Raw genomic sequence first — 17,026 nt, 5'->3', positions numbered from 1 at the left:
GATGATATGCATGTGTCTGACAGCAACACCCAAAATCTTTAGCACAACAATAGAATGCACATTACTGGAGTACTTGTAGAGAGGCTGGGGAATTGGGAATTGATGGGAGTGGATTACTATGTAACATTGGAAATAAACAGAACTGTGACTGATGCAATTATCAAACAATCGTAAGTTTAGATGTCCTTAACCCATTTTGACCTGAGATCAGATTCTAAAAATGTTTTCTACATCCTGACAGTTTTCTGAAAAAGCTATGTTTCTATGTCAGTCGTTCTTCGATTTTTCAAAAATAGCAGACCTACAAGCTCGTAGCGCGCCACTCGGTGGCGCGCTATGAGCTTGTAGATCTGCTATTTTTCAATAGCTAAAGCATAACATGATGCTAACAGCAAAATGGGTTAAGGTGATGTTTTATATTGGTGTAAAATGTTGAGATGACCACTTAATGATGATGATTTCTAACCATTTGTCACTCAATCTGGCTAGATATCGACGTTTGGCGCTGAAGTATCATCCAAGCACAAACAAGTCACCTGGAGCCCTGGAGAAATTCCATCAACTTGCGGAAGCCTATGATGTCCTAAGCGACCGTAAGCAGATTAAATTGAGAACGATCTTTTAAGAGTCAATAGCCTAACGTGTATGCAGGAAAGGAACAAAACAATGACTACCAAAATAGTTAACAAAAGATGGTACTTTTGTCATTTTGGTTTATGTGCATGTGCACATTAAAGCTGCTATAAGCAATAATATGTCCACATTTTCCATTATTTCCGATCATTTTCCAAGGCATTCATTTATTAAATCTGTACATTCTCCTATCGCAGGATTATATAGACCCTTTTTTTCTTTTCTTGTTTTTATTTCAGCTTGCAAGAAAGCTATTTATGACAAGTTTGGAGAGGAGGGACTAAAAGGTGGCATCCCGCCAGAGTTTGGAGCAGCAGGTGCTTGGACATCTGGATATGTGTACCATGGGAACCCAGCGAAAACCTTCCAACTGTTTTTTGGAGGTGACAATCCATTTGCAGGTAAAGGAAACATTCTGACCCAGTTAAACACAATTGTACAGTTTTTCTATTGATATATCGTATATTGATATTTAAGAGTAAGACAAGTATTGTAATGTTATTGTAAGACTTCCACTCAAAAGATGTGGATGAGATGGCAGTCAGATTGAATGGCGTGCAGCAGCAAGGCAGAGGCAGAGCAGTGAAAACACAGGATCCTCCCATAGAGAGAGATCTTCACTTGTCCCTGGATGACCTCTTCCATGGATGCACAAAAAAGATTAAGATATCTCGTAGGGTAAGGATAATGTACATCAACTATTCTATCTGGCTCAAATGCAGATACAGCTTGTGACATACAGATACATCTTGTGACATTATTGTTTTTATCTTTAACATTGATTTAATAATACACATTAAAGTAGTCAGTACCCAATAGTGTACAAATGGACACTCTCAAAGATTAACACAGGATTTGACTGTAGATTGGATGATCCATGATGCAAACTAGAGCTGCTGTGCACTTAAAGATGGATGAAGGACAATAACCTTGTTCGGGGGAACGATAATAAAATAATGTCTTGTTTTTTTTTTACCCAGGTAATGAACGAGGATGGATACACCTCCAGCATCAGAGATAAGATATTGACTATTGTTGTAAAGCCTGGCTGGAATGAAGGCACAAGGATAACTTTCCCCCAGGAGGGCGACCAGGTACAGTATGTTAAATGTAAACAATATTACATAATTCTGTTGCTATGTGCATAATTAACAAACAGTTTGGTATAGTAGTATAATGTTGGTGCGGCTAGAGGTAAGTGTATTAACAATTCATTCACTCTGTCTAACAGGACATCAATTATTGAATGAAATCAATGATGTGTTTATAATAATTATTTTAAATATGACACTCATAAATAGTGTTTTTGATATTTTCATAGTTTAATCATTTAGTGATGCTTTAAAAAAACAACAACACACAGACCAATTATAGGCCCATATAACAGACCAATTATTTCCAAAGGCTTACTTTTGTAAAAGTGCAAATGTATGGTCACCTTTTGCCTTCAGGGGCCAAACAGTATTCCTGCTGACATCATCTTCATAGTGCGACAGAAGAGGCATCCTTGCTTTGTTAGACAAAAGAATGACCTGGTGTACAAGGCACAGATCGCTCTAGAAATGGTGAGTCAGGTTTGAAAGGTCAAAACCATTTCTATTGTACATGTGCAATGATAATAGTCTATATCTTTTTCTCATGCTTTCCTCTTATATTTTATCCGCTGTAAAAAAAGATCCTTTTTACTTCTGTACTTCTTACTTACGTCATTCTTAATTTTATACTCAAGTTCACTGTTTATTGGGGTGCCAACTGCCCGCTGGCCTAGTGGTCCAGGCGCATGCCACATATAGGCTCTGTACAGAGAAGGAGAAGTCCGCACACAGTCTTTGCTCCAACAGTGTTTATTTTGTTAAAACACCATTTAATTCAGTACACAACGTTTCGGCCGTGAACGGCCTTCATCAGGTACTAGTGCCACTATCACCTGATAGTGGCACTAGCACACTGGCTATGAAATGTCCTGAATGAAATGGTGTTTTAACAAAATAAACACTGTTGGAGCAAAGACTGTGTGCGGACTTCTCCTTCTCTGTACAGTATCTACTGTACCTTTTGTCCAGCACCAACAAGGAACTGGATGTGTGCACGCCACCTGCTTTTTAAACATATAGGCTCTGGCCTGACAGCACGTCGCGTGTTTGAGTCCCGTTCATGATGACCTTTGCTGCATGTCTGCAAGTAGTCTATATCATCATCATCGCTGTCGGTCAGAAATCGTGTATATCCACATTTCATTTGAAAATAGCTGACTGACAAGCTCATAATTGCTATTTTGGAAAACTTGCAAAACTAAGTGAAAGACAAATGGTTAAGTGTGTTTTATAAATATTGAACCAATAAAAATGATTTACAAAAGGTTTTGAATGAATAAATAATAACTACTTTGGATCGGTAGCGGTTTTACAAGGTTTCCACCCGACAGCAACGATATGCTCTATTCTACATGTTTCTTCCCTTTCCTGCAGGCTCTGACTGGCTTCTCTGTGGATGTGGAGACAGCAACGATATGCTTTATTCTACATGTTTCTTCCCTTTCCTGCAGGCTCTGACTGGCTTCTCTGTGGATGTGGAGACAGCAACGATATGCTTTATTCTACATGTTTCTTCCCTTTCCTGCAGGCTCTGACTGGCTTCTCTGTGGATGTGGAGACACTAGGTGGCAGGCTGCTCAACATTCCTATCAATGACATTGTGCAGTAAGTGCTCTGCTATCATGGATGCTGCTGATATTGCAGATCAAATAGTTATATTATTTGTAATTATCCCAGAATAATACTAAGACATGCTGTTTGAGCTGCTAGACATAATCACAAGGTAATTGAAATAACATACATTTAAATAATGCATTCTATGTGAATATCTGGAATGAATGTGTTCTTGTCTATCACATCTTAACCAGCTCAGTGGCCTTGTGGTTAGAGTGTCCGCCCTGAAACTGGGGGGTCGGGGTTCGATCCCCGGCCGGGTCATGCCAAAGACTGTAAAAATGGGACCCAATGCCGCCCTGCTTGACACTCAGCATCAAAGGGTTGGATTGGGGGTCAAATCTACTAATCAAATGATTCCCGAGCGCGCCGCACGCTGCGGCTCACCGCTCCAAGAGATGGGTCAAATGCGGAGAACAAATTTCACTGCGGTAACGTGTGTGACAAATCGTATGACTTTGACTTGACTTTGACTTTCTTACCCAGCCCCCAGTACAATAAAGTGGTGACTGGAGAAGGAATGCCGCTGTCCCAGGACCCATCCAGAAGAGGCAACCTAATCATTGTCTTTGACACCCAATTCCCCCAGAAGCTCTCTGCTGAAAGGAAGCGTGTGATTAAACAGGCTCTGGCTTCCTAAACCAGGGGTGTCCAAAGAGCGGCCCATGGACGAATTTTATACGGCCCGCGGCTTCATACCTGAATTGTATTTTTCTTTTCTTTTTTTTAAATAATTTTTATCCCACGATTTTGTAACCCATTTTTCACCCCTGTGTCAATTATCTAATGTGATCCTGGGCTCTACACACCCTCCGCCAACCTAGTCCCAATATATGGGGAACATGGGGAGAGCAACGGACTTGAACTCATGCTTCCTTCATGCCTGAGTGTCCAAGTTGCTCCTTTACACCTGACAGGGGGGAGTTTCCCTGGTTGGACGTAGCGCGTGGAAGGAACACGTTATTCCAACCAGTTCCGTTCCCCTCCATCAGGCGCCCCGGCTGGCCCTGAATTGTATTATTAATGTCCCACCCAAAGGTATGGGAAGTTTTTTATTAAACTGAGCATTTCCCAGAGTATAATTTGTCAGGATTCCTTGATCCTTAATTGTTGTCTCATTCTGAAGGGGTCAAAGAAAGGCTATTTTATTACATTTTTTACATTGCACGTCTGGTTACATTTGGAAATGTGAGTTGATATTGATATTAATATTGATGATGATAGTTAAGGAAAATTGTTTAAATGAGACTTTTTGTATTGTCCAAAGGCACATTTGATTATAGGATTGCCCTTGGGTGTTTGTTTTAATATTTCCTTGTATGGCCCCCTTTGAAAAAGGTTCGGGCACCCCTGTTAAACAAACTACCGCTACGGTAGTGTAGTTCATGATACAGTAGTTTATGACTGGCTTGATTTATATGACGCATGTTGGGATAAAGTAGACCTTTTAAGCAGTTACCATTACTTCTAAGAGTGTGCACCCTAGCTGTGCTCAAGCAAGGTCACAGAGCGACAGAAAGATGTCTATATAGTGTCTGAAAAAGTAGAGACACGTCAGAATTCTCCAGGATAGACGAGCCTTCTGTCCCGCTTCCAGGGGCGCCCCGATCAACGGACTGATATGAGCCAATCTGATTTGTGATGTAACAGGTCATATTTGCTATCATATATGCCTTTGCTGTTCATATGCATATCAATTCAATTCAATTCAAAGGGCTTTATTGGCATGAGAAAACATACGTTTACATTGCCAAAGCAGAAAGCACAATACAACAATACGTCAATACAATCAAAACAAAATGTACATTTGAACGTCAGAATCTTCAATAGATCAATTTCTATATTGTACCAAGATCACTGGATGCAGGTATAGTGCAGGAATATACACAATGATTAGTCTTTAGGGTGGTTGTGTTCCGTTTGATATCCTTCTCCTATCACAGCAACTCACAAATCTTGCTGCTGTGTTTGCACATTGTTGTACTTCGCCCAGCAGATATGGGAGTTTTTTGTCATTGGTCATGTTTTCAAAATCTCTGTGTGTGGTTGTAATCTGTGGGAAGTATGTGTCTCTGATGTCTTGGTACAATGGACAGATGGTTAGGAAGTGTAGCGGAAGTGTAGTGTCATATCACATGACCATTCATTTTGGGATAAGTATCCCGGGAAATCATTAAATATATGATTCCATGACTTATGTTTACTGCCTGTTTATTGGACTATATGATAACTCTCGAACCATAGTAACGCATCACGCATCACATCAAAAATAGCAGATGTACTGTACAGTACTGTACAAGCTCGCAGTTTGTAGTAGATCTGCTATTTTTGTCATGTGACACATAATACAAACAGAGTCTTAATTGAGTACAGCTTCACTTTATATAAGTGTTGCCATCTGGACATAACTCTTTAGATTTAAAATAAAATTACATTTCGACACAATTTATTGCAGAGCTTTTGTCACACGTGCATGGGACTGAGAGTGAAGGTGAGAAACTGTAAACAACAACAACAACAACAACAACACATCTCCTTATGGTAGACTCCAGTATGGTAGACTGACTCATAAGGCAGTCAGCAGCAGCTGTTATAGTGGAGTTGAGTATTTGTGTTGCGCCATCATCATGGCCCGCTTCAACTGCTCATATGTGACAAACATTACCACGTTCCAAGAGCCCAGGCGCAGGAAGGATGGCATGAACCTGAATGAAGGGAGGGCATGATGTTAGATTGAGCCATTCGACTTGACAAATGTACAGTTGGGTGCCACCGATATTGTCCCTTATCATTTGACCCATTTAGGCCTGACCTCAACATTTTAAAAAATCCTTCTAAATCCTCCAGTTTTCTGAAATAAATATTTTCACGATTTAAAAAAAATAGCAGACCTACAAAGCTCATAGCGCGCCACTCGGTGGCGCGCTATGAGCTTGTAGATCTGCTATTTTTCAATAGCTAAATTATAATGTTTAAAACACCAAAAGGGGTTCCCGCCCAAAATGGGTTAACTGTCCTTTTGCGCAGATCACGCAAACCTCAGCAAAAAGAAAAGGACAATATCGATGGCCTCCAACTGTATTTATTTTATGTTGTGTACATCTCACAGAGAAGATTGTGTGCACATCTCAATGCCTATATTTAGGCCAGGTGCTGAATGTCAGACATCAAGGCAAAACATCAAGGAAGAGAAAGAACATCCGCACACTAGTTTATCGTGCTCCGAGACTTGCAACGACAAATTGCAACGTTTCGACCTATACAAGGTCTTCCTTCATCAGGCAAATTTGCCTGATGAAGACCTTGGTCGAAACGTTGCAATTTGTTGCCTCTAAATAAAGTAAGTCTCGGAGCTCGATAAACTAGTGTGCGTATGTTCTTTCTCATTTTGTGTACATCTAACAGTTTTATATCAGTACATCGCTTACCCCTTATAAAAAGAAAAAGGTCCCTCTCTTGTGGCCATGGATATAGCACAGTTGAGGACACCACTGTACTGGCCAAGAGCAGAGTTCATGAATCGTGTCTTGACCACATCAACTGGAGAAGCAATCACAGTGGTGCACAGGCCCGCACCAAAAGCAGATACCAAATGGCAGGGCAGAGTATCTGTATAGAAGAGTAAATGGTAAAAGTTATAAAATGTCTAGAGTTTCATTCTCAATCCTTTTAATTTCAACGACCCCCAGTTTGATATGCAATTAGGGATTAAGCCACAGGCTCCCTGCAGGATTTGTATCTCTCGGACCCCATTCCGCATTGTAGATTGTGGTCCTCAGTGTTAATTTAACTCTGAGTGTACAAATGGAACCAAATAGACCCTTGTACACTCTCTGAGCTACAGATCTGTAAGGTTCCATTTCAATCCTAATTATACATTAATTATTATTACCAAAAGATTGGTCTTTGGACTCCATAATGACAGAAAGAAACTAGGCTACAATATTTGTAATGTATTGTTCTTTGTCTCACCTGTCATATAAGTGGACTTGATAAGTGTATCCTTAATGAAGTCATATGTCACCAATTCAGTGCAATTAACAATTGCATTACGTGCGATGTTTGGACCAGTACCTGAAAGCACAGAAAAGGTAGAACATAATAACGTAAGTACAATGCATATAGTACTGAGTACACCAAATGCTTATAAATACAGTGAGTAGTGCAATTAATTAAGCTACCTCTGCTATTTTGTCGTTGCTGTAATGTTAGTTAAGGCTATTATTGGTACTATTTTCTTGTCACATATTAAGGTCTGATTATATTCATGAAAATATTAATGGTAATGAATCAACAGAATATCAATGTGCGAAAAACAGACTTTGCCAAAGCGAATGATCGGTTTGAGAACACTGGAAAAGATTGAAACCATCTTAGCATAGGACCTCAATCTATTTGGACTGGATGACTCGTTGCATTCTGAATGTTAACAATTTAAATGTAACAATTATATTGTACTGTGATGCCCGAGAGAACTTGCTTATTCTCAAAATCAGAAAAGAATAAAAATAAAGTTTAAAAAAAAAAAAAAAATTAAGCTACCTCTCCACAAGCCACGGATGCCTTCTTCCTTAGCGATGGTCTTGTAGGCATCAATAGTGCCTTTATAGCGTCTGCCAGTACCAGAAGACCTGGCCTGTGCCTGGAAGCGAACCTTCACTACATCTGTGGGTTGAGCAAAAGCCACCGCCATAGCCCCAGTGGTGCATCCTGCCAGCAGCCGACTTCCAATGCTTACATCTGAAGAAAACATTTTATAGATATATTATTATATTTATCATCAGAATCATCTTTATTGTCACAGTATCACAGTTTTACAATAAGAAAGTGGGTGAAATTCGTTTTTGTGCATAGTTCCCATCGTGTTATATATAAACAAAGAGAGGGAAGAAGAGGGGGGGGGGGGGAGGAGATGAAGACAAGAAGATAAATAAGAAAACACACAAAGCACACTCGTAGGGTCTCTTTTAGCTAAATTACAAACGGCACAGCCGTAGGGTCCCTCTTATCTTATTTACACTAAAAACACAAATAAGGGTCTCTTTTCAACAAGAAATAAAACAAACATATAGGCCTACCTGAGATAAGGTGCATGAGCATAGCAGCCGCTGTGTGCTGTGCAATATATGTATATAAGGTGCAAGGACATTTTCAGGTTCAGGACTATATTCAAGGTGCAACATTGTTCAACGTGCGTATAGTCCGCGGGTGGTTCAAGAAGAGCTAAACTCCAAGTCAACTGGTCCCTGGTATAATCCACAGTGTATCAGGAAGAGCAACAAAAAGGTCTAAAGGTCAGCCTGTCAGCATTGCCTGTCATCAGGCCGCCGAGCAAGGCATCGCTTGCCATCAGGCCCGAGCAAGACTTACGCCTTGCTCAGTGACCTGATGGCCGACTCATGCCATGCTTCAGCAGCCTGACGGCTGTCGGGTGGAAACTATTCCTTAGCCTGCTAGTGCTGCGGTTTTATATATTTTTTTAAATAGTAAAACTAGCCAACATGCTCACAACACATCAGTTATTTTTGCTATTTTTTAAATGGCTTAAGTCTAATTGTCTCCGCCAGGCCGAAGGCATGGCTGAGACTATGTTTTGCCCCCTGTTCATCCGTTCGTCCATCTGTCTGTCTGTGAACAGCTAATCTCCACACCGTTGGCCCGATCAACGTGAAACTGTGCACACACTCCCTGGATGCCAGAGCAGAACCTCTGCTCCAAATGTTTCACATTGGCCTGTTATAGTGCCACCAGGAAGCCGATTTTTGCAAAACAATTCAGATCTAACTGGAGTAACAAAGATGAAATGGGATATGTACTCACTGTTGGAACCTTTGTTATAGAACTGTTTTGCAGAGTCATAAAGTCCAATGCGCACAGAGGCAAAGGTCATCTGTCTCTGGAGGCCAGCCACCAGGCCATTGTAAAGGCTCCTGGGTCCCTCTGTACGGACCATTGTGGTGATGGTGCCAACCACACCCCGATACCTTCCTGCAGCCGAGGAGCTTCCACTCTCCCCCTGAAGCTGTGCAGGTTAAATGGTCATAAAACATTAAAACACAACGTCAACAGAAGCATGGGGGTTAAGAGTATATAGATTGAAATGTCAGGAGGGGCCATGTGCAGGATTTCAGATCTCCAGAAACAGGTTCTAGTGCATCAGTCTTTTATAGGTTTGAGGCAGACATGTAGAGAAAACAATATTAAGATTTTGAGTATATTCACCAATCACCTTTTCTTGAAGCATTTATGTAAGATTCACAATTGGGTATAGTTTAGTCGGGAGTCTCGTTCTCACCCCCAGGAGGAACAGACTATCCGACACACGCTTTGAAAACTTGTTCTCCTCCGTTACAATCACCACTTTGGATAATTTGGATTAGCCTGCTACGCATTGATTTGGTGAGTGTATAGGCCTAAGCCTGTAGGCAACTTTGTTGTTGCGTTTTGACTGTAATGTTGTTGTTATGCTGCTGCATGCTGTGAAGTTTCGTTTTATTCATAGGCACGTTGAGAAGTCCGGCTATTGTATTTTATTATAACTAAGCCTATATTTCGTTTACATTGTGGTTCTGTGTGCGTTTAATTTGTGACTGTCACCAATCACCATTGTGGAAATGTCCTGAATCCTGATTGTCCTCATTTTGAAGGATTCAGCCTTCAGATGTCTTTGAGACAACTTGTGAAATTTAATTTAATGTAGGCTATTATAATTGTATGAGCCTGCGCTGATTGAGTATCTATTCGAGAGAGGCCTATACCCTCGGTTTCTTTTGACTGTATGCCCCATTTTGTTTTTATTTTTGCTGATAAATTTAAAGAGGCCTACGCATTGTATTTGTTGCAGCCTATGGCCTGATTGCCCTCATTACATATACGCATATTGATTCCCCGGGAGTCCGGGACCTGTACACTTTTCTGTCCAGTCCCATGTGTAGTAGGATGATTGTGCGAATTATATTCATTAATAAAAGAGCTGTAAAGGGGATATTGTCTATTGTGTCTATTGTCTCTTGTTTTTAACCGGCCGTGATATCAAAGGCGGGCGGCGCAATGACGGTAGGCAGTATACAATGTAAGTTATGCAACCAATTTGCGCAAGCATTTGAAAATGGGTTTTTAATTGTCGGGTAACGGAAAATAACGGAAAATAATCTAACCTTTTACTTTTCTCAGAAGGTAATTTGTAACGGTAAGGGATTCTTTTTATGGGCAGTAATCCAGTAACCTAACGACGTTACTTTCTAAAGTAACGATGCCCAACACTGTTTATCATATACAATCCCACAAGTGTAGCACCCAGCAACCCAACATTCTACTGTATATTTAGGCCAAACTTCATTAGCTTACCTGGAGCCGCACTTTGGCGGTGTCCAAAGGAAAGGTGAACAGGTCAGCGATGCAGGCTGCTGTTCCAGCTCCAAAAAACTTCACAGCTGCCGTTGGAGGAACATCTGCAGCTCTGAATCCAACCATTTTTACAAACTGAACAAGATGTCTTCAAATGTGACGGTTGTTGTTCGGTGTGTGAAATGGAGATGATCGGCTGGGAATTAAATCTGAAGACAAAAGAAGAACAATTGAGACCGTCACATAACACTGGGCGGATCCTCGTTTACTTGCTCTGGCTACCTGAATGTCATAAAAATGTCATAGCCTTTTTTCTCCTCTATATGACAGCAGAGCTTCCACTGGTGGAATGAGCAGAATAAATTTGAATACTATAAAATTTGAGCTGATAAATGGGTTCTCTCCCCCGAACCCACCTCACCCCTGCCCACTTTGACAGACTGGCATGGCTTAGGGTCGGCGACAGAGTACAGCATCTTGCAATGGGTCTGGTCCACAAGATTCGATACTCCACCAAGATACCCATGTACCTGTGTAGATACTTCCTTAATGTTAATGAAGTCCACACCCACAACACCAGAGGGAGTGCAACGAATCATGTTCAACCCAGATTCGGCACAAACAAGGGACTAAATTCTTTTCGCTCCTATGCCACCAAAATGTGGAACGCCCTACCAACAGTCATTAAGACATGCGAATCCCTTGACTCCTTCAAAACCGCTCTCAAAGGGCACCTACGGATGGCTGCAATTCGAAACTGGCCCCCGTAAAATCTGAACCCCCCCCCCACCGCCCTCCCCCTTTTTCCCCTCACTGTATATGTTTCTTTTCCCTTTTTACCTCCATTATGATGAATTCCTGTACTGTTCTTTGTCTATATAGAAGTGTCTATTTGTACGTCTCTAAATGTTTTGATGATTTGAACATGGTGGACCCTGTTGTAAACAAGTGTAATGCTTAATTGGGTCGTCCACTCACAGTTAACAGCCTTTGTATTGAGTTTGTGCTTGAAATGTACTGTAATTCTGCAAACTGTTAATACAATTTTCAATCAATCAATCAATCAAATTGGATGAAATTAGCATCCGACCTGAACATTTGGAACAAAGGTTTCTGTTTGTCTCTCCAGCTTTTTAGTAAAAAATTAATGTTAGCCTAATTTTTTTAAACAGTTTAATAGTTTACTTTAAATAACACTGACGGTAGGCTACTTACCACTTGTACTAAGGCCAACGTGAAAAAGTATCTCAGATGTAGGTAGGCCATTTCGTTCTTCCCGGGGGTTGAGTTAAAAGTGCAGGAGGCTAATATACGCGTAATAATATTCCACAAAAGACGCGCATGCAGACGCTAAAGGAAACGGTCCAAATGTAAAAACAAAACAAAGCAAAAAAAAAAACGTTTTAAAGTAGGCCTCCAGTGGTCATTGCCTAAAATTGCCCTAAACTTTAATACAAAGTCCCTGTTTTCTAATCTGTATCATAAATCCTCCTCCTCGCCGCTGGTGAACTTTGTATTGGATTCTTTCTCTGTGTTGCTTCGCGTCACGTGAAGAGGAGGGGCCAGGGGAGACCTCCAGGGACCTGCTCCTCTAGCTATAGGGTATAGGGGACATCTCTCTGGGGGACATGATGTGGGACCGGCCGTCTGGGGCTGCTGCTATATGGAGATTTAGGTGCCGGGTACACGAGGACGTCGCGGGCTGTTCCCCGCCTAAGTTTGCGAACGATATAAAACTTTACTGCGTCTACATTGCGGTTATGTTAATTTTGATTTGAATTTTGATTTTGTGAAATTGTCTGGTTAATTACAACAGTAAGTACAGTTATAAAGCACCTTTCAAACATGTCTGCTGTACAGTGAACAAGGTAAAAACCTTTTGCAGGCTTTGCATGCAGTAGTTTTCCTGGCCTGAATGTGTATAATGTCTAGTCTACCTACCTATTTATATTAAAGATCAGCTTTGACAATAGCTGTCAAGATAGCTGTCTTGTAGATCAGCTATTTGTCTGAGGTTTTGGTGTAGTTATGCATATAATGTGATTCCATTTGCTCTGTACCTACATCCAGGGGACTCCTTTCCGGGAGAGACGCATACAGAGCAAATGGAATTGCATATGCAAGTCACCCCGACTGACACCTTTGCTCTGTACATCCAGGGAACTCCTTTCATGGAGAGATGGGGGTGACACCTGTGTGGACAAGGCTCGTTTCCCCTTGCCAAGGAGGTGACACCTCTGTTGTGTTGATTTCGAGAAATTATGATAACAATAGGTGCTGTCTAGACAGGTGGTGTATGAATCGTATTGAGGTGATGGGGCGGGGGGGTTGCATTGGCACGGCTGAAGCCAAAGCCAAGCCATAATGTTCCCTTGATACTCCCCCATGGCGCTCGAAGCCGTTGCTTCGTCGGCCTGTAGGAAGAACCGGGCCTGGTATGGAAATTAAAGGCAAGGTTGATATTTCCAAGTTGTCATGTGATGTGTGTATAGAAGGTAAATTTGCACAGAGCCGAAATAGAGAACCAGACCAAAGAGCTAAAGCAGCATTAGAACTTGTACACACTGATTTATCTGGACCAATTGATCCAACGGCTAAAGACGGATTCAAATATGCTTTAGCATTTACTGACGACTATTCAGGAGCTACTTTTGTTTATTTCTTGAAATCTAAGAGTGACACAGTCCAAGCTACAGAGAAGTACATTGCCGATGTTTCACCTTATGGGAGAATTAAGTGTATTCGTTCGGATAATGGTACTGAGTATACTTCTGGTAACTTTCAGGCATTGTTAAGCGGAAAGTCCATTAGACATGAGACCTCAGCTCCATACTCACCCCATCAGAATGGGACAGCTGAAAGAAATTGGCGAACGCTGTTTGAGATGGCCAGATGTATGCTGATTGAGTGCAAATTACCAAGGGAATTGTGGACATATGCGGTAATGACGGCTGCTGTTATTCGAAATAGATGTTTCAATAAGCGTGTAGGACAGACCCCATATTACATGCTGACAGGAAAGAGGCCAAACCTTTCAAGAATGAGAACTTTTGGGTCCCCATGCTATGCATATAAACAAAATAAGAAAAAGTTGGATTCACGATGTGAAAAAGGGATATTTGTGGGATATGATAAGAATAGCCCAGCCTATTTAGTGTTTTGTCCCGACACTGGGAAGGTAAATAAGCACAGATTGGTAAAGTTCATTCAAAGGAATGTCATTGAGATTCAGACCCAAACAGAATGGGATGATGATTGCAGTGGGGGAAGGACTGTAAACCACCTCCCTGAAGATAGGGAAACTAACGAGACACAAGAGGTGGTTGTTGAAATGAGTGATTTGGCAAATGTTCAGGCAGGTGAAGATGGCCAAACCAGTGAGATACAGGAACAAGAAGCAGGGGAGATGGATGATTTGGTCAGTGCTCAGGCAGGTGACAGTGGCCAGAGTGCAACATATCCCAGAAGAAAAGTGAAACCACCTCAGTATTTGGAGGATTATGAGTGTCAAGTAAAATCTGATGACCTAGATGACATAACTTTTGATTATTGTTATAGAGTCATTTGTGATGTGCCACACACAGTAAAGCAGGCAATGGCATCACCTGACTCTAAGTTATGGGCAAGAGCTATGGATGAGGAAATTGAATCACTAAAGGAAAATGACACGTTTACCCTGACTAAACTGCCAGAAGGCAAAGAAATAGTGGGGGGTAGATGGGTGTATGCTTTAAAAACAAATGCAGATGAATCTAAACAATTCAAGGCACGTTATGTAGCCAAAGGTTTCAATCAAAAACCAGGTGTGGATTATGAAGAGACTTTTTCACCAACGGCAAACCAGACTAGTGTGAGGGTGTTGATGCAAAAAGCAGCACAAGAGAATATGATCTTACACCAAATGGACGTCAAAACGGCCTATTTGCATGCACCAATAGTTTTTGAGATTTACATGAGACAACTAGAGGGATATGAAGTTACATCTGATAATGGGGACATGCTGGTGTGTAAACTAAATAAATCTTTGTATGGTTTAAAACAATCAGGGAGAAATTGGAACAAGATGTTGCATGATTTTTTAACTGAAAATCAATTTATTCAGAACCCAGTTGATTATTGTGTTTACACAAGGAAAATGAAGGATCAAAAGGTGTTCATTTCATTTTGGGTCGATGATATAATAATTGCAGCAAGTGATGACAATGTGATGATTGATGTCAAAGAAATGCTTACAGCAAAATTCAGAATGAAAGACTTAGGCAAATTGAAACATTTCATTGGTATTGATTTTGAACAGGGTGAACATTATGTGACTATGTCACAAAGGAAATATGTTGACAAAATATTGACTAGATTTGACATGCAGGACTGCAAGCCAAGAACAACACCCTGTGAGGCAAAACTGAACTACACTGACAGCAGTGAGTCATTGGGGGATGTGAGAAAGTACAGGGAAGTTGTGGGAAGTCTAATATACTTGACTACTTGTACCAGGCCAGATCTGAGTTTTGTAGTGGGAAAACTTTCACAATATTTTTCTAAACCAACAGAAGAGCAGTGGATCACAGTGAAACATGTGCTGAGATATCTGAAGGGAACCAGGGAAAAATCCTTATGCTATAGGAAATGTGAGGAACTAGGCTTGATAGCATATAGTGATGCAAACTGGGCAGAGGATGCAAGTGACAGACGTAGCACTAGTGGTTATTGCGTCAGCCTAAACCCAGAGGGCCCTTTGATTTCATGGAGGTCTAAAAAGCAATACACCGTAGCACTTTCAACTTGTGAAGCTGAATACATGGCTTTAGCGGCAACTCTACAAGAGTGTTTGTATTTGATTCAATTGTTACAATGTATTGATGAATTTCATTATATGCAGCCAAAGATTTACGAGGACAATCAAGGTACAATAGCGTTAGCTAAAAATCCTGTACAGAGACAGAGGTCAAAACATATTGACATAAGATACCACTTTGTAAGATCAACTGTCAATGATGGTAAAGTGATTCTCGAATATTGTCCAACTGAACAAATGGTTGCCGATGTCATGACAAAACCAGCCAGGCTGTGTCAATTGAGAAGTTTTGAGGGTTTTATGTTTGGAGAATAACACACAGTCCAGGTTTTTTTTTTTCTTTTTCTTCAAGGTTTTTTTTTTTATTGTTTGGTTGTTTATTTTTTTTGTCTTTATCAATTCACGATCAAGTGGGGGTGTTGGAATGTATTATGATGATCATTAATTGCCTGTGTATATATATATGTATATATATCATTGTAATGTATGTCTATTTATATATATATATACCTTTATACTGAAAGCATATGACCGGATGCCGGATGTACCAATTGTGTCTGACGTGTATATAATGACGTGAAATAAACACTCGCTATCTCTAGCCGTGGTCTAAGGAAGCAAACCTACATCTGCTCTCTGAGTCACCTTTATTGTCCTCCGTCAGAACCGGCTAGCGCTGGGATTGTTGTTGTCTTTACGCTATGCGTTAGCTTCGCTTAACAGTAGGCCTATACTAATTAAGTCTAATGTCAAATAACAGTTGGCACAGGCACGGTTAGACTCGAGAAGACGAGAACTATATTAACTCTGGACCATTGCAGGGGCCAGGGCTAAATTAAGGATCATGTATCATATATGCATTCCATTTAAATTAATAAAGCTAAACAAACATATGCCTGAGTGATCTATGAGAAAAATCTGAAAATAGAGCTTTAACTATTTATATAAAAACATGAACATTTTTGTTTTAAAAAAGTCTTACCTTAAATGATAATCATCAGTACGAGATCAAGATTCTCTAAAGGTGTCCCTCTGGCTGAATTTACCATCAGCTTTGAATTGGTTTTCTTGTATGTCCATAGAAAACCGTTCAAAAGGTATACTCCTAAAAAACATACTCCAAATTCTGAAAAACAGAGAAATATGTTTAAAAGGGGCATCTTGGCTAAACATAATTAATAGCAACAATGCTGACATCACTTTCAAAAGTTTAAGTTTGTTTCCATGAATTTTGGAGGTTATGCAATTGGCTAAAATGTTTTAACAAGGAACAATGTCTTACCAAATGTGTATAAACCTGAGCCGATGCTGGTGGAACGCTGGAGGGAGAAGAAGAGAATGCTGCTGCCTTTTATACCTCCAGTGACCACGTCACAGCAAGGCAGCTGTGTGCTTTGTTTTCTACTCTGGCATAAGTGCTTGTGAGGCCTCATTTGCACAGACACCTAAAGATGATATGCATGTGTCTGACAGCAACACCCAAAATCTTTAGCACAACAATAGAATGCACATTACTGGAGTACTTGTAGAGAGGCTGGGGAAT

General features: G+C 40.7%; 2 protein-coding genes across 2 annotated transcripts; one reads left to right on the top strand and one right to left on the bottom strand.

Annotated features, from left to right (window-relative positions):
* Positions 1 to 102: 102 nt before the first annotated feature.
* On the top strand, positions 103 to 3,981 carry LOC306928676 (dnaJ homolog subfamily B member 13-like; the record flags this gene model as incomplete). The annotated part of the gene is made up of 8 exons (XM_079508946.1): positions 103 to 170; positions 490 to 593; positions 873 to 1,034; positions 1,142 to 1,311; positions 1,614 to 1,727; positions 2,085 to 2,198; positions 3,256 to 3,332; positions 3,828 to 3,981. 8 exons carry the CDS (start codon positions 103 to 105, stop codon positions 3,979 to 3,981), a joined length of 963 nt encoding a protein of 320 aa, XP_079365072.1.
* Positions 3,982 to 5,554: 1,573 nt separating this feature from the next.
* On the bottom strand, positions 5,555 to 16,604 carry LOC306927836 (dicarboxylate carrier UCP2-like). Its single transcript, XM_079507699.1, has 7 exons — positions 16,466 to 16,604; positions 10,689 to 10,897; positions 9,162 to 9,363; positions 7,884 to 8,081; positions 7,314 to 7,415; positions 6,770 to 6,950; positions 5,555 to 6,046 (listed from the first exon to the last, which is right to left on the bottom strand). The coding sequence occupies exons 2-7, from the start codon at positions 10,812 to 10,814 to the stop codon at positions 5,932 to 5,934; spliced, it is 924 nt and encodes a 307-aa protein (XP_079363825.1). The 5' UTR covers positions 10,815 to 10,897; positions 16,466 to 16,604; the 3' UTR covers positions 5,555 to 5,931.
* Between the last annotated feature and the right edge of the window lie 422 nt (positions 16,605 to 17,026).

The sequence above is a fragment of the Electrona antarctica genome (genome assembly GCF_951216825.1).
Source record: "Electrona antarctica genome assembly, chromosome: 8".
NCBI classification, from domain to species: domain Eukaryota; kingdom Metazoa; phylum Chordata; class Actinopteri; order Myctophiformes; family Myctophidae; genus Electrona; species Electrona antarctica.
This window is presented reverse-complemented; position numbering and strand designations above follow the sequence as displayed.

Bases quoted from the DNA above. Each gene is read 5' to 3' on its own strand.
- LOC306927836 (XM_079507699.1), bottom strand. From the start codon at position 10,814: ATGGTTGGATTCAGAGCTGCAGATGTTCCTCCAACGGCAGCTGTGAAG. The intron at 9,364-10,688 runs GTAAGCTAATGA...TAACCTGCACAG, and splicing joins CCGCCAAAGTGCGGCTCCAG to CTTCAGGGGGAGAGTGGAAG. The intron at 6,047-6,769 runs GTAAGCGATGTA...CCCTTCATTCAG, and splicing joins CCTTTTTCTTTTTATAAGGG to GTTCATGCCATCCTTCCTGC.